Source organism: Entelurus aequoreus, linkage group LG15 (assembly GCF_033978785.1).
Source record: "Entelurus aequoreus isolate RoL-2023_Sb linkage group LG15, RoL_Eaeq_v1.1, whole genome shotgun sequence".
Lineage (NCBI taxonomy): Eukaryota > Metazoa > Chordata > Actinopteri > Syngnathiformes > Syngnathidae > Entelurus > Entelurus aequoreus.
The window spans coordinates 35,806,690-35,824,440 of NC_084745.1; the positions used below are offsets into that span (position 1 = coordinate 35,806,690).

Below are 17,751 nucleotides of genomic sequence, written 5' to 3' on the forward strand. Positions count from 1 at the left end.
ATCAGAATTCAGCTAGCTTATGTTGCCATGCTGTACCAAATCTGCTGGGGCCTTCAGAATCAACAATGCGGGCGTCCTTGCACTGTAAGTGAACGGACACAAATATTTGACAGATAGCCAATCAGATCATGAGTTGTTGTCAGTAAGGCCTTTTAGATGGCCTAAGGCAGATCAGTGGCCTTGTGGTGAGAGTCTCTGTCCTGAGACTGGGAGGTTGTGAGTTCAAACCCCGGCCGAGTCATACCAAAGACTACAAAAAATGGGACCCATTACCTCCCTGCTTGGCACTCAGCATCAAGGGTTGGAATTGGGGGTTAAATCACCAAATTATTCCCGAGCGCTGCACACGCTGCTGCTCACTGCTCCCCTCACCTCCCAGGGGGTGAACATGGGGATGGGTCAAATGCAGAGGACACATTTCACCACACCTAGTGTGTGTGTGTGACAATCATTGGAACTTATACTAAAAATATATATTGTGATGTTATGAGCTAGGTAACATAAGAACCCAATTACCCAGCATGCCACAGTAGTGAAGAGCATGCGCAGTAGCCCCATTTAGTGGTTGAATGTTGCCATGCCGACAGCTTGATGTTATTAATGAGCACGCTGTGGAGTAAACTTTAAGAACTCAGCAAACACGCCTCGTCTGCATCTTTTATGATTAGACAAGACAACACATATATTTGCAAAGCCATTTTCAAGAAGGATATTTAAAAGAGAAACTACATCTTGTGAGACCATGTCGGCCAACCCCAGAAGCTAGCTCAGCTGTCCCTGCGATTAAATGTGAGTTCAGATATTTTATTATCTTAATTTTTTCATGTTTAATATGTTTTTTGAAATTTTAATTTTGACACTACCACATAAGATATGTTTCAATAGCTGATGGGGGTTTATTGATTTTTACATGCGCCAGAAAATAACCTGTTTTGTTCAATGGCCAGTAGTGCGTAAATGTGGAAATGTGTTCTCCAGGAATGGTAATGTGGTGACATCAATGATGGTATTTTGAGAGGTAATCATTGAAGTCGGACATCACTGAAGGCCTAGGTGGGAAACACACGGCCCGCCACTGCTTTCCAGTACCCACCCATGGGCAAATAGGGGACAACCAAGACGACAACTGTCAGCCATTTTATTAAGCCACCTTCAGTCTTCCTTCGGTTTTCAGTAATTTTACACAGCAGGTGTTTAATGAACAATAAATAAGACATGTTGACGTACATAATGAAGGCATGTGTTACAATAAGGGTTTCCATAGAGACAGAGTACAACTACGCTTGTTGTAATCAAAAGCAAATACAGGCTATTTCTGTACAGCAAACAGCTTCTCTTTTGGTAAATATAGATCCACATTAGCATGCTAACATAGCCTACGCTGGTGTGTGAATGTGAGTACATTATATGAGCATATTTTGGTGTTTGTCAAGTAAATCACATTAAGATCAACAGGCTTCACTAGTGACTAGCCTTATTAAGCTAGCTAAAGCAGTTAGCGTCAAAGCCCTTTATTAAATATTGTGGCACTGATCTTTCCATGGCTGCGGTGTGTTGTAGCCTGTCTCCATGATGAAATAAGACAATAAACCAAGCTTTAGCCGCTATGCGGTGTTGGCAATCATGCTACCTACACTTCAGCTATGAGCAAAAACTACGGCGGGTCAGGTTGTCTGCTTTGCTTCGAGAATGTGAGGTGAAAATGGAGCGCTAAAGTTCATTGCATTCTATTTGGTTACATGTTTATCTTGTGAATCCGCAGCTTCTTTTATGTGTTTGCTGGCTCCGACTTCCACAACGTAGCCTTCAAGCGTCCTGAAAGAGACAGAAAGAAATGTGAGAAATGCTAGTCGGCTAATTAGCATCGTTTCGACAAGCTGTGTTAGCAAAGGCTAGCTTATTCCGGTCACGGGTTTTCTTGAGTGTGTTTAAGTTGAATTCTCTTGAATTTCTCGCAACATTTTTCCTCCCAGTGTTTTTTCGGAAGGTGACCGTGAAAAGGTGCTAGCAGATGTTAGCATAGCACTTGTAGTTTGAAGTCTTCCATGCATTAGCCAATCAGCCTCCTTTGACCTTTTTTACCTGCGATGGCCCTAATCAATCAAACGATCATCGGGGTCAACCTCGGTTTCTTTATGGATGACGACCCGCGTGACGGACAGCTCGGGGTGCTGCCGCCGGGCCTCGCTGAGCGCCGCCGCCAGTGCCTTGAAGACACACGTTTACACGTCTGACCAGATCTAAGCAGTGCTTGGTGCGTCCTCTTTTCACTTCACTTGGTCCAGGAATGTTTTCATTGAGAGTCTTGATTGATTACCTGATCGTGGTCCATTTCGGTGTCTCCGGAAATGACAATCCTCTTTTCGATCCTCGTTTCTGAAATCCCCCGATTCACCATCTGAAGACCAAGACCAAATATTTAATTTAGAGTCTATCTTTCTTCTCGTTATTTTTGTATTATTGCCTTGGTAATGTGAGTGGTGCTGGATGTGGTGGACGTCTCTGCAGTGAAGGTCTGGGAACTCAGCAGCAGACCAGCGGGACGATCAGAGTCCGCCTGCCTCTGAAACAAATGGATTTCAGACATTTGACGTATGAGACTCTGTTTGTCTGCCGACTTTCCTGTTGAAGAAGACCACATATGATAACAAGGTTACTCACCCCTGGAGCTTCGTACGTCAAAGTCTTCCTCAACACAGGAACCACCTGACCAAGACCAACATGACAACATTTCAACAAAATGTGTGTTTAGAAGACTTTCAATTGGACTTCACTGGGACAGGGTTTACTGGGACACAGTTATCTGAGACAGGTTGCATTCAGACTAGTGTCACTGGAACAGGTGTCACAGGGTCAGGATGCATTGTGACTAGTTTTACTAGGACCTATTTCAGATTTGGGAATAGTTTCACCGGAGGATCGGTTTTATATGGTCTAGTTTCCCTGGAACAGGATTCACAAGAACAACATTTACCGGCACTGTTTTTTTTTATAGCCAGGACGAGTTTCACTGGAACAGGAATCACGAGTATTGGTTTGTTCTAAGTTCACTGGAGACAGGTTTCACCTGGAGGGTTTTGCTGGGTCAGCTTTTATTTAGACTGGGAATGATTTGAAAGGGACTGGTTTCACTGGGACATGTTTTATTTGGACTAGTTTCACTGGAACAGGATCTACAGAACCAGGATTCACTGGGAAGGGTTCCGCTGGAACAGGTTTGACTCGGTGTAGTTTCACTGGGACAGGATTCACAGGGACCGGTTTACTTGAATTTGTTTCAGAGGAACATGAATCAATGGGGTTGGTTTTAATTTAGACTGGTTTCACTGAAGACACTCCAGCACCTCCCGCGAACCCGAAAGGGGCAAGCGGTAGGAAATGGATGGATGGATGGATGTTTTTATTTGTGACTGGTTTCACAGAGACATGATTTGCTTGGACACATTCCTTTTTGATTAGTTCACAAAGAATGTATTAATTTGAAATGGTTTGACTGGAACAGGATTTCCAAGGCCAGGATTCACTGGGACTGGTCTGACTGGAACAGGATTTACAAGACCAGAATTCAGTGGGATTGGATTGTCTAGAGAACATGTTTTACAAGATCAGGATTCACTGGGAATGGTATGACTGGAACAGTATTTACAAGGCACAGATTCACTCAAATTGGTTTGACTTGAACAGGATTTACAAGATTGGGGTTTACTGGAACTGGATGTAGGTGGCAAGGATTCACTGGGACTGGATTGACAATAACATGATTTACAAAAAAGGATTCACTGGGAATGGTTTAACTGGAACCGGATTTGCAAGGCCAGTAGTCACCGGGACTGGTTTGATTGAAACAGGATTTGCAAGGCCAGGATTCAGTGGGACTTTAACTGGAACATGATTTACAGGAACAGGGTTTATAAAGTCAGGATTCACTGGGAATGGTATGACTGGAACATGATTCACAGGGACTGGTTTGACTGGAACAGTATTTACAGAGCCAGGATTTAGAGGGAATGGTTTCCTTCAGGACTAGTTCGACATTCAGTTGTTACCTCTTGCAGAGTCTGACCATCCTTATCTGGGTCAGCTTGGTAGTAAAGATGCCTCTCACCCATGGAACAAGGGCTTCGTGGAGAGTGGGGCGAAGGGGAGTTTTCTCCAGTCCTCCATCCAACTTCGTCCACTTCGGAGTCCTCCCCGGAGTCCTCGCCACCATGGTAACGTAGTGATAGACTTGTAGTTGGCCGGGTGCCAAGCACGGAACAGGGCCTCATGGTGGGACTGTAGCTAGCGGGGATGCTATCTGGATTAGTGATGCTAGCCGTGGGACTTTGAGACTCTCTGACTGCTGTGTCCATGGCCTCTTCTACGACCGACCGAGCTAAGACGCTTATAGCATCTTGGCTAGTCTGGCTAAGGTCGTCGTCACTCGCCTGACTGTCGTCACTAACATCGCTGTCATTCAAATCATCACCGGCATCGTCATCGTGCGTCACGGAAGCCCCCCCCGGTGGTGGGGGCGGGGGATCACAAGGAGGTGGACCAATAAAACCTCTCGTCACTACCTGGTGCTGCTCCGCCGTTGGCTCCTCCTCTGACGCCATCATAATGGTCTCCACCCTTTCCGAGGTCTGAAAGAGGAAATTAACACGTATGAAGAGCGGGGCCAAGCAGTATGAGGGGGCGGGCAGACAGATTGAAGGGGTAATATAACGAGCACCTTCAGCAGGTTGTGTTCCATGAAGGCTGTTTGTTCTCTGGCCGACTTCAGCAAAGCCGTCAGCTCAGGAGACATTCCGGTTATAGGAGGCTGCACGACATATCAATAACAATTGACTGAATTGTCTTCAATAATACTTAAGACAAGGGGTAATCATGCTTGTGTTGCCGCCAAAGCAAAATGGTGAGGTTACTCTTCCTGTTACTGCTGTCTGGAATACTGAGGATTCTGGGTTTTGTGCCAGGTTAACAGGAAGTGATAAAGATGGGAAGGCGGAAAAGGGGTTGGCAAACAGAAACAAGCCCCTTCCTCGCAGCAATGAACTCAAAAAGCTAAGGACAGCCATTTTCGCTGGAGAAGCAGCAGGAAAAAAATGGCGCTTAAAAAACGGAGCCCCTGCCCCCGTCTCCATTCTGCCCCCTACTGGACACATGCTGCCACAACACTTAATTGCTGCAAGCAGCCATGTTGTTGTTGTTAGCATAGACGCAAGGTGACAGATGGGGAGCAGCGTGTTAGTGTCGGCATGACAACCACAAGCAGCGTACCGCCATGAATGGTGACTTCTTGCTGGTCAGGTTACTCAGTACAGGGGTGGGGCTTCCACCCACAAAAAGAGGGGCTTCCCCTCCAATCGCTCCGCTGTGACCCACGGGGAGTCGAGGCTCCGCCTTATAACTACTCAGTCCACCAGTGATGACATCGTCACCCCTCGCTCTCATCACTATAACATCGTTCGTTATGGCGACAACACTGCCGGAAGTGGTGTCATAACTCCGCCCCAGAGTGATGCTCTTCCCTTTGATTGGCTGTAGGGGTTCACGCTTTACTGTGGCCCCACCCTCCTGGGGCCGCACACACACAAACACACATACACACGCATTGAATAACCAATCACAGAAAAGATCAACTTTCCGTGACCACAAATTAATTCTTACCTCCTCCGCTTCTAGAGGCTCAATCATCGGCGAGTCGTCCGCCCGTCGAACAGGCGATGCCGCAAGGCGTTTTTCCCACTCGGTCAGTCCTCCCGCTGTCCCCCCTCCCTCCAAGAAGGAACGCCTGAGATCGCTGATGGTGCTTGGAGGTTTCTCAACATTTTCCGGACTGGCCAGAACTTCCTGGAGGCGAAGTCCCAGGTGAGTGAAACCAGTCAACACAAATTTAATTCAAAATGCCAGAATTTACCTGATCACTTTTTAGGTCTTCTTCCTGTTCAGACTGATGGAGAAGAACATGGTTGGTGTTGCCTCCCATAAGTCAGTAAAATTAATATTAATATTTCTATTATGATCATCACCTCAGTGGCTGTCAGGTCTCCGTCCACAGTCTCTGTCAGCTCTGTCTGCACGCACAAAGCAAACACAATCTTTGTCAAAACATGCACCCACACTGTGTTTCTATGACTTTATTGACAAAAACACCACATGGTCGCGCTGTTAAAAAACACTTAAGTGGGATTGGCTGGAAATTTTTCACACAGCTCTACAAAATAACCATTGTAACTTTGCAGTGTTTAACTGAAACTCCACCAAATTTGGAGTACACCTTTTGGGGACCAACAAGTGTGTCAAATTTCAAACTAATTGTCAGTAAGTAATTGCGCATTTATCTAATAATCATGAAACTTTACATGTATGCTAGCATGTTATCCAAAGCAATTTAACCACAACCCATAGGTGGCGCCACTAATGTCATTTAGTTTGCTGGCATGGTTACGCAAATGTCATTGAACTCGGCCAACACACACATCAATAGAGCAAGAGATAAATACACACATGTTTTAGATTGTCGTCCAGTTGCTCGGGAGTCAGAGGACTTTGGGAGACCTCTGTTACTTTCGTTGACTCCTCGTCATCCTGCTGCTCCGCCTTCGCCTCCTGCTCCGCCTCCTGCCCCGCCTCCTGCTCCGCCACCTGCTCCGCCACCTTGTCCGCCGCCTTGTCCGCCTCCTTGTCCGCCTCCTTCTCCGCCTCATGCGCCGCCTCATGCGCCGCCTCCATGCTGTCCTGCACCTCCTCGACTGCAACAACACAAGTACACGATGGACACGAGCGAAGACTTAAACTTGTCTCCCAGTCGTACTCACCTGGTCTAAAAGCTCTCGTCTGATTGGTTACTTCATCCATCTGCTCCTCCATCCTCTTCTCAGGTGTCACCGTGGTAATGAGGTCACTAGCGGTGATGGTTTTAGACACTGCGTACAGTCCAGTGCCCATGTCTGAACACACAGAGACACACAATTAGCTGTAGCAGCAGTATCCATAGTAACATGGCGTGTGTCAACTCGGCCAATCAGAGTTCAGGACACATGCATTGCAGGCAAGGCAGCAGCCAATCAGCTTCAGCCCGATTAGGTCTTGCAGAGAATTGGTCACAGTAATAAAACAATAAATGAGAGCATTTCCCTTAACCCCGCCTCCAAAAAGTGTTTCTTATTTTAGGGACTTCAAAGCCTCTTTCATCGCTTTAGAGCGTAAAAGAGAATCCACTTTTGGCTTTTACACCGATCCCGGCAGTGTAAAAGGGGCTCATGTCAGAAAGAGGCGTGGCCACCTGAGAAATCCGACACAGTGGGTTTCCTACAGCCAACCAGAAGCCGGACAAGGAAAAGCCAATCACAGGCCAGTACTTGAGTACTGTTACTTGATTGACAGTTGAACTTCTACCTGTTTGTGAGCTTCCATTGGCTGTGATGGCTGGAGAGCCATTGAGAGAGGATGTGGGCGTTTCACTCGGAGCTGAGGACCAATCAAAACTTTGGTCACTGACATGTATAAAAAAAAAAAGGATTCCCAATAAAGCCTGAACCCTTAACATGAACGTTGCAGCTTGGTTGGAAAAAGTGGATCCCTAAACCTGAACAAAAGGTGGACTGAAGGATGAAATCCATCAGGATGAGGATCAGTACCTCCATCCAGGCTGCGACTCAGCAGGTTCCTCTTGCTGATGCACCGTGGGAAATTGGGAGCTGGTCTGGAGATCTGAGAGCTGGCTCTGCGACTCTGGATCTGTGTACGACCGCTGTAGCGGAACTTGGAACCGAGGGTGAGAAAACGCTTTGGAGGTTCTTCCGGAGAGACGAGCCTACGAAAGAAGAAGAGTGTGCCGGCTGAGTGGTGGACATTTCAAACGTTGAAGAAGATGGACACACCTGAAGAAGGAATGATGCTCCACACAAACTTTCCACAATCTCTTAGCTGCTCGGTGGTTCAGCAGCTTGAAACCAATTGTCGATTCAAACTGGTCAAACTGCAGAAAAACAAGTTAAAGAACGTTCAAAGTCAGAGCTCTTCTTTTGTGGTGTCCACCTCTCCAGGTCGTATCTTGATGTAGAAGTTGTTCCTTTTGTAGGAGATCTTTAGGATCTTTGGCCACGAAAACCTGTTGATCCTCAGCCGGTCCCTGTAGACCAGCAGGCCGCTACTGCACACGCCCAGCATGATGGCCACGCCCTCTGAGTCCTACACATATACAAAGACAATGCAGTTGTTAAGGACCGCTACAGTGGTTGGTCCCATGTGCACAAGTCCCCATAAATACAGTAAAGGAACGACGACAACACAAAGAAGGGTGGGCGATACCAAGATTTTTGGTATCGATCCGATACCAAATAACTGCAAGCTAGTATCGCCAATACCGATACTGATACTTTTGGCTTTAAGTGATCACTGATTCATTTTGTGAATTTTCTATGAGTTAGTTAGTTATGATTATGAAAACAAGATTTTATGCAAGAAAAAGTGTATTAAACTACAACAATATAAAATGATGTAATACAGTAGAACCTCAATTTACACTCCTAATTGGTTGTTGAACAGGGTTTGTAAATAGAAGAAGAGCAAATTTCTCCACAAGAAACAATGTAAACATAAATAATAGGTTCCAGCCCTGACTAAAGTCCATATTTTAGTAAAAGTTTGTACACTTTGAACACAATATGAAGCACTATACTGTACTGTATATCAAACGTACACAAGAAGGAGGTGACGGATCAACTTTTTATTTAATAACAAAGCCAAAACAAGCACAACTAGCTGAGCTGTCCTCGTTTTCAGCCGCCCTGCCGACAAGCACACACACTGTCACTAGCACTGTGGTGCACTCACAGTTTTAAAATGACAAAACTCCATTAGTTTAACAGCCAAGTCGCTACAATGATTAGGAATACAAAATACATCTATTTTACCTTGTTGGTTAATCTTATTGGCATGCAGCAGAAGGGAGAGGGAGGACAACGCTGTGGATACTTCCTGAGTGTTTCAAACCACACATCACTTGTCCATTGCTTTTTAGACTCATATAGAGCGAGCAAAACTGCTAGGAAAAAGGCTGTAAAAAAACTAAACAACACTTAAAAAGCATGCGAAGTAACACCTAGAACAGAAGCTAATGACAATAGCATCACTGAGATCAATCAGCCCGCCCACAATAGCTGTGCTGCTGGGCACAATATGGCTGTGCTGCGAGCCCCTCAACGTGTGGATGAAACGCTTGTACACTTAGACAAGGTTCGCACACCAAAGCATTTTTTTCCTTCAAGCTGTGGTTCATAAATTTAAAAGTTCATACAATAAGAGGTTCGTAAATTGAGGTTCCACTGTATTAATAAAACATTCCCCCTATACTGTTTTCCTGTATATGTAGTTGCTGGATGTATAGATGAGAAACGGCAACAAAAGTATCGATTCCATCACGCTAGTATCGATCCGATACCAATACCCACCATAGTATCGATAACATGGATATTCAGATCGATACGCCCACCCCTTACACAAAAGACCAGACAGACAGCACGCCGTCTTACCTCGGAGGGACCAGAAGACAAGCAATCAAAGCGGGTTCCTACCATCTAGTCCATTCAAAGCAAACAAACGAAAAAAAGACAGGAAAAATAAAAACTTGTCTAAATCACCAAGAGACACAGAAGACATCAAAATACCATCATTCAGTCTGCGTTAAAGACAGAAATACGTTTAGACCAAAGGCAAAAATGTTTTTTAAAAAAATCTACATTTGAGTACTTAAATGTTTGCTGCAATAGTCACGACAGTGCATGATATGCTGCTGTGCTTCAAAAATAGAAACTAGCATTTTCTCTGCACTTTTGTATAGCTGTGCTCATGTAGAAAACATTTAAATACCCTAAAATTGCATCAACATATCCTTCTGAGAACCGGCGTCGACTGCAGTGGACATTTGTCTTTTTGTTTTAGTTACAATTTTCGGGAAAAAATAGTCCTGTAATGCAAAATATAAAAGTCCACTGCAGAGGACGCCAGTTCTCAGGAGGATATTGTGTTGTTTTTCAAGATACTATGAAAGTTAGTATCCAAATTATACATTAAGATTCTTTATTTTCTTTTTTCTAATCAGTTTGCTCGCTTCACAGTGACAAACTGAAGCGGACATGAGTGGAAAAATCAGTGGAATGAGAACACGCACGCGCACACAAACAAATGTGATCGACCACAGACAGGAAGTGGGTCACGCATCGGCGAATGTTCCCCATATTAGGCTTTCCCTCTTTTGCGGATGATTTCATCCAACAAACCAACAATTAAAAGAACCACAGATGCTGCACTTCAAACTAAAAATGTAGTGTGTGTGTGTTTTTACCCTGGCGTGATGAAGGTCAACTCCATACATAGAAAGTTTCTTCACGTTTTCCAGGAAGAGCATCTCGGCTTCAGCTGGTGTCATTCCTCTGAATACACATTCAAAGAAAGAACCTCAAAACCACAAAGTGAAACCAAACATGCAGTGATACCTCAACTTAAGAGTGTTTTCTCTTAGCAAATTGCTATGCTTTATGTTGGAAGCAAACATTTGAGTTTGAAGCCTTCCTGCCATTAGTTGGCCATTAATGTCCCCGGGACCCTGTGAGAGCCTACCAAACAATCTGGTCTTACTTGCTAGCATTAGCTTATAGCGAGAGATCGACATTAAACGTTGTTTTCCAACCATGGGAAGGAGGAAAGTGAGTGTGAAGCACAGTCCTGAGAAGAAGAAGAGGATGATATTTATTGAATCAAAGAAGGAAATCATCAAAAACATGACTGAGCGTTTAGCTAGCTTAAACTTGGCGAAGCAATTTGAGCGTATGACTGCTAGTATGCACCATACTGAAGCAGAATGAGTCTAACGCCAGACGAGGATGTAAAAATAATATCTAAATGGCGGACATTTATCCATGAAAATATGAAAAAGCTGCTGATGGTGTGTTTGATCGAAAAGCATCTGGAAGGAGATACAGTAGAAGTCCACGCTGCAAGGTAAATGCTGTACATGATTATTACATTACTTCATAAAACTACTGTAGTTACTGGTAGTACAGTCTATTGTATTGTGTGTTTTTACAATATTTTCTTATTGAAAGACATGCTACATGCTAAAAGTACCACAATGATTACAATATTTTAATGTGAGACATTGATTTGAGATACAAGTGTTTTGAATTGAGAGCTCCGTCACAGAACCAATCAAGCTTGTAAGTTGAGGTACTACTGTATTTGTTTTGACACATGTGCAGAACACACATTTCCACTGCAGAGCACACTGGTTTTGAGCAGGCGACAATAAAAAAAATACATTGAGTGAAATGGAATCAAGAAAAAAACCTGTAACTTTTGTGGAGCTCCATGATCTTCTCCTCCATCTGCTTGCTTTGGTTGGGAGCAAAACAAAGTTCGCTCACGTAATCCGAGCCACATTCATCTGCAAGAAAAACCGTGTGAATCGGGATTTGAGGAAATTCTTAAGACAAGGGAAGTACCTGGATCGTAGTCCCCCAGCTCTGATTGGATGGTGTAGGAGCCGAGGACGGTGTGAGTTGCGAAGGAACATGGAAGACGACCGGACACGATATCCTGTCTAAGCTGCAGACACAGGAAGTACCTTCGGAGGACATGAATAAAAAACATTCACATTGAGAGAGTTTTGATTGGCAGCTGGATGAACCTACCTGGAGATGTCCTCAGACAGCTGGGTGGGGTTCGGCGGGTAAAACTTGACGTTGAAGTAGAAGTGCCAGGGGACACCTGCAACAACAGGAAACTGTTGTGTGCACACTGGAAGAGGTGGGCCTGCTCCTGGCATTATTGCTCATGCATAAGCACCGTATGGACAAACCATACAAGTAATGCAATTGCTCCTTCTGCCGGTTTTTAAGAAGAAGCCGCTCTTTGCATGATAGGAATGATCAAAATAATCCACAAGTCAAAACACACGGCACCTCGTTGTCACATGCAACATATACAAATCATATAATTAATGCAATCACTCCTCCTGCTGAACAGTTGGTAATAACATCAGCCACATTGCATAATAGAAATGAATAGAAAGAGTGGGATTGATGCAGAAAAACAAAACCTACAGCGTTTCGCTCAAAAACCAGCACATGCATGTGTCTTATGACCAATGCGAGCGCTCCTGCTGCCAGTTATTAATGATAACCTCTGCCTTGGATACAAGAACTGAATGGGATGACTCAAAATAACCCGCAAAGTCGACGGTGCCTTGCTCACTAACACATCATGCTATGCACAGGCACGTGCAATATAGACATATCTCATGACCAATGCAAGCACTCCTGCTGCCAGTTATTAATGATAACCTCAGTCTTTCATTCTACAATTGGGTATAAAAAGACTTCAAAATAATCTGCCAAGTCCTAAATGCTTCCATTGCTCCCCCCGCGACTTATTGATGATAAACTCCATCTTTCATACTAGAATTGAGTAGGAACATTCCAAATAATTTTCAAAGTCAGAATCCAAGGTGCCTCGCTCAGACACCAGCTTATGCACGCATCACATACATAATTTGATGCTACCCCCCTGCCAGTTATTAATGATAACCTCTACATTGCATACAAGAACTGAATAAAATAATCTGCAAAAACAGAGTCCTGCTCACACATGGGCACATGCACACACCTATATATATATATATATATATATATATATATATATATATATATATATATATATATATATATATATATATATATATATATATATATATATATATATATATATATATATATATATATATATATATATATATATATACACACACATATATATATATATATATATATATATATATATATATATATATATATATATATATATATATATATATATATATATATATATATATATATATATATATATAAATGCTAGTATCTTATACTAGAATTGAGTAGGAAGACTCTAACCAATCGCAAAGTCAAAGTCCAATGTGCCTTGCTCACCCAGCAGCTCATGCAAACATATGTATAAATTCAATACTCAGCCCTGCCAGTTATTAATAACAACCTCCTTGCGTACAACAACTAAATGGAAAGACTCAAACTAATCTGTAAAGACAAGGTCTGCGATGCCTTGCTCACACACAAGCACATGCACGCAGCATATACAAAATTCCATAGCTCTCCCCGCCAGTTATTAATGATAACTTCCACCTTGCATACAAGAATTGAATAGAAAGACTGACAATAATCTGCTAAAACAAAGTCCATATCTATGCATCATACAAAATCGCTAGCCCCTGCCAGTTATTAATGATAACCTGCGTCTTTCATACTAGTATTAAGTAGGAAAACCAAAAATAATCTGCTAAATCCACAGTGCCGTGCTCACACACGAGGACATCTATCATATATATAATTCCACCGCTCCCCCACCAGTTATCAATAATAACCTCTGTCTTGTTTACTAGAATTGAGTAGGAAGATGTGAAAAATGCTCAAAGTCCTATTTACTAATGATAACCTCAACAACAATAACAAACAACCCAAAGTGAGTCAGGACAGTTGCAAGACATGGATGGATATTCACTGACCTCTGACCTGTTTCTTCATCTCCTTCCCAGGATCCAACCAGTTCTGCAAGACACACAAAGGTCAAAGGTCGTAGATCTGACACAGATATAGAAGTGATAGAAGCAACCTTGTTGTTGTCGGCGTCTCTGAAGGACAGGGCAAAGTAGTCCCGCTCCAGCAGGTTGACGTGCTCGCAGACCTTCTCGAACAGCTGAAGACCGCGAGCTCGTTTCTGCAACAACGACAATGAAGTCTTTGACTTGTTAATGGGCTCATTGTACATGGGCTCATTGTTCATGTGCTCATTGTTCATGTTCTCACAGTGCATGTGTTCACGCGTCTACTAGCGGTCTCACCTCCACAGTGCACGTAAACAGAGAGCCGTCCAGCAGGGTGACTTTGGCCTGCATAGTTCTGAAGTTCAGAGCGTTCCTGACCGGGGAGGGAGCGACACGACTGCCCGGGGACAGGTGATCAATTGACTCGTCTGCCAATAAGCTGCCTCTGTACTGGGATGCCCCGCCCTCCCCTACCTGAGCAGGAAATCAAGTCATGCTTCTGCTGCGCTGATGATGTTTAAAGGTTCCCTTGTTACCTGAATGGGTGTGGAATGGGCGGCGGCTTCAGGGAGAGACTCCGCCTCCTGCGGCTCGCTCTGCTCTGTCGTCATGGCGATGAGTTGACCTTAAAGTAGAATTTGGACTGAACTGGTGAGGCGGTTCAGAATCATACCAACTGTTGAATATATTTAAAAAATATTAATAAATAAAGGGTATTTTGTTTGACAGGCTGTCGATCCTTTGACCCGGCCAGCTGTCATGTGAGGGTTGCCGTGGTAACAGTAGAGCCAGAGAGAGAGAGATTATGGGTAAGAGAATGTGATCTGGTTTTGAGTGTGATGATGTGGGTCAGTGTGTGCTTGTGTGTGTGTAGTGAGGAGGTTACAACTGGGTAAATATTGATGACATTCACAATATTGAAAAAACATGTGTAATATCGGGAACACCAGTATAATCACTCACGATATATTGTGTATTATAGTATGTATGAATAACATAAATAAAGTATAATATAGTGCAGGGAGCTGGAATACATTAATAATTCACTTTATGTTCAGATGAAAGTGATCAATCAATGTCAGAAAAATATCCTAATGGGCACAGACTTATTTAAAGAAGCTGAACCAAAATAACAAGTTAGTGATTCCTTATGACAAATTCATGCATATTTTATTTTTAATGCTCAGTTGGCTTAGAAAAAGTGTTAATGTTTTTGGAACAATTCCCATTGATTTGTTTGATGATTCCATGCATGAGTTCCAATGTGCCAAAGCACTGCTAGTGCTCCATCCTGCAGCAGGAAACACCCCACCGCAGTAACGCACGCACACACGCACATCCCAGCTGCAGCATGATCATGCAAAACTGTCCTCTCGCCAAGTATTACGATCACCATCAATAATCCTCATTATTACTTCATGCATTTGCCATTCATCAGTCGTGTCTTCCAATAAATCATGGGTCTTTTCTTTACCTGTCCTGTTGCGGGACGCTCGCGCTCTTCCTCGCTGTTACGGCCAAGCTTTTTTTTTTTTACGACGTCATTTCACTGACGCAATGACGTCATGACGCACGGGACGGCAGGGGGCGTTAAATTCTAAATGAAAAATGAATCCAGCGGCTTTCAAACGAAAAATTTAGGGGTGGAAAGGAAGGGTAATAAAATATTTAGTTTTATATTTTTGATTCAATATTTAGTTTATGTAGCATTTTTATTCCCCATCACTTTAAAGCAACCTCATGCAGATGTGTGTGCTTGTGTGTTACTCACCACTGGTTATTGAAGTAAACAGGAAGTGATGGATCCATGCAAAAAAAGAAAAAGAAATCACACAATCATCACTTAATGTGATATTTTTTGTTTCTGTAACATGTTGCAAAAGTAGTACTATTTATCAGCGTCACTACCGCCCCTAAATAGTACATGTGACCTTACCTGATTGCAGGTCGACAGACGCTCGTCTCCTCAGTGCGTCCCTTATGTGTGCCAGCGTGTGTGTTGTTTGGATGGATTATTGCCTTTCACTCTGACAGGTCAGGCCCCGCCCACTCGCACACACAGATTATTCCCCCCCCCCAGATGTAAATCACTGTGCTTCCATCCTGATGCATTCAAGCAGCCTCTGATGACTATTATTATGCTTAGAAGGGTATCGATTTAGTGGCTTGTCTGTGTGATTGGTTGACAGATGTAAAGGGGTCAAAGGTCACGTCACAATACGCTTGTGCATTCTCTCTACAAGTTTATTGATTAAACACTTTCTCATTGATCAGTCATGTGATTCATGTGTCAGCTGCATGGCAACTTCAGCAATATTTGTGAAAAAAACAAACAAACCTGTAAACAACTAACATTTTTGTTGCAGATTTCAGGGATGTGAGCACTCTTTGGGGAAAAAACAGGAACATTTCTATGTTTACAAAGAAAATTTAGAAAATCAGGACTATATTTCCTGCAATTGGGTGCATTTCTACAATATATTTTATATTTATTTTCCTCCACCAACAGTCTTTTTGACACTTACATGTCCCATGTAACTAACGTACCACATCATTCTTTAGTTTTTTTAGTAGATCATTTACTAACATTATTATTATTGAAAGTAATGTAAAATTATATAACATGCATGCAAAGAACTCGGCAACTCTATCCTATAGACACGCCCCTTCAAGTAATATACTTCCCGTGTTGTGACCTCTGTTTACAGTCTGTCACGACAAAAAACATACCTTCTAGCTAGCTATTAATAAATACTCTAGAAATGGTAAATGGGTTGTACTTGTATAGCGCTTTTCTACCTTTTTTAAGGAACTCAAAGCGCTTTGACACTATTTCCACATTCACCCATTCACACACACATTCACACACTGATGGCATGTGGTTCTGAAACAGTGGTTCTGAAACTTTTTTCACCAAGTAAAAAACTTGGCTCTCCAAGTACCACCATTATGACCCACATTAAAATTCAGTAGCATAATAGGCCCAAGTATTCATTAAAAACAAGGGAGATGTTTTATTTAACAAGTGTATTGAATATTTTTGGTCACATTAACATTAAACATCCATCCATCCATCCATTTTCTACTGCTTGTCTCTTTCGGGATCACGGGGGGTGCTGGAGCCTATCTCAGCTGCATTTGGGCAGAAGGCGGGGTACACCCTGGACAAGTCGCCACCTCATTGCAGGGCCAACTCAGATAAACAGACAGCATTCACACACTAGGGCCAATTAAGTGTTGCAAATCAACCTATCCCCAGGCGCATGTCTTTGGAGGTGGGAGGAAGCCGGAGTACCCGGAGGGAACCCACGCAGTCATGGGGAGAACATGCCAACTGCACACACAGGATCGAACCCAGAACCTTCGTATACAAAGTTTGCATATAACAAAATAAAACACTGTACTTTAATAAAGTGATTATTTGGCGTACCACTACATGGAATTGCAATCAACCAAATATTATTAGCAGCAGAGTAGAAAGCCATCAACATTGTGGTTTAGAGCAAAAACTGAGACGACAAGAAGTAAGCTATATGCTAAAGCTAGCTAGTGAGCTTGTTTCGGTGCTCCTGATCGTCTCTCCGTCCTGCGACTCAAGCAAGAGGAACAGCGACTACCTGCGGCTGAGGCGAGTGTTCAACACATTTTTTATTTATTTTCTATTTACAAAAAAACGTGAAAGTCATTTTTGACGCAAAAATAAGTGTTGAAAAACTCGGATTGACGTGTTTTTGCGAAAAAATGTACATGCCTGAGATTTGTAAAAACTTCGCAGCAGCATATTTTCAGTGTTAACATAAACATTTGGTGAGGTAAGGAAATATGAAACTGCATTGACATCCATCCAGGGGTACACCCTGGACAAGTCGCCACCTCATCGCAGGGCCAACACAGATAGACAGACAACATTCACACTCACATTCACACACTAGGGCAGTGGTTCTTAACCTTGTTGGAGGTACCGAACCCCACCAGTTTTATATGCGCATTCACCGAACCCTTCTTTAGTGAAAAATAAATAAATAAATGTTTTCAAATTCAAGGCAAAGTTATATGTTTTTTTACTGGTGCACAAAATGAACCGTGCATGAACAGCACCTTGTTCAAAGAACAAAACCAACACAGTGCATGAACTCACAACAAATGACACA

At 43.0% G+C, this 17,751-nt stretch overlaps 1 protein-coding gene and 1 long non-coding RNA gene across 8 annotated transcripts; one reads left to right on the top strand and one right to left on the bottom strand.

Annotated features, from left to right (window-relative positions):
- Positions 1-1,129: 1,129 nt before the first annotated feature.
- Positions 1,130-15,140, bottom strand: epb41l3a (erythrocyte membrane protein band 4.1-like 3a). Of its 7 annotated transcripts, none has more exons than XM_062021320.1 (27): positions 15,075-15,140; positions 14,137-14,225; positions 13,898-14,074; positions 13,669-13,773; positions 13,562-13,604; positions 11,679-11,754; positions 11,490-11,611; positions 11,335-11,431; positions 10,334-10,421; positions 9,522-9,566; positions 8,026-8,178; positions 7,869-7,966; positions 7,626-7,801; positions 7,384-7,455; positions 6,804-6,935; positions 6,493-6,737; positions 6,015-6,059; positions 5,903-5,935; positions 5,653-5,835; positions 5,263-5,559; positions 4,715-4,804; positions 4,560-4,625; positions 2,662-2,706; positions 2,465-2,563; positions 2,318-2,398; positions 2,083-2,207; positions 1,130-1,815 (listed from the first exon to the last, which is right to left on the bottom strand). In XM_062021320.1, exons 2-26 carry the CDS (start codon positions 14,209-14,211, stop codon positions 2,094-2,096), a joined length of 2,757 nt encoding a protein of 918 aa, XP_061877304.1. In that variant the 5' UTR covers positions 14,212-14,225; positions 15,075-15,140; the 3' UTR covers positions 1,130-1,815; positions 2,083-2,093. The 7 variants fall into 7 exon arrangements, with proteins under 7 accessions (XP_061877304.1, XP_061877297.1, XP_061877298.1 ...); XM_062021313.1 differs by having other exon boundaries at positions 4,047-4,625; XM_062021314.1 differs by lacking the exon at positions 9,522-9,566 and having other exon boundaries at positions 4,047-4,625.
- LOC133630063 (uncharacterized) lies at positions 13,597-14,403 on the top strand. Its single transcript, XR_009821186.1, has 3 exons — positions 13,597-14,011; positions 14,124-14,251; positions 14,330-14,403. It is a non-coding gene; the product is annotated as an uncharacterized LOC133630063 (long non-coding RNA).
- Positions 15,141-17,751: the final 2,611 nt, after the last annotated feature.

Coding starts and splice junctions, on each gene's coding strand:
- epb41l3a (XM_062021313.1), bottom strand. CDS start 14,211: ATGACGACAGAGCAGAGCGAGCCGCAGGAGGCGGAGTCTCTCCCTGAA. Junction 10,422..11,334: donor GAGCTCCACAAAAGTTACAG/GTTTTTTTCTTG, acceptor ATGTGTATTCAG/AGGAATGACACCAGCTGAAG. Junction 7,967..8,025: donor TCAAGATACGACCTGGAGAG/GTGGACACCACA, acceptor GTTTTTCTGCAG/TTTGACCAGTTTGAATCGAC.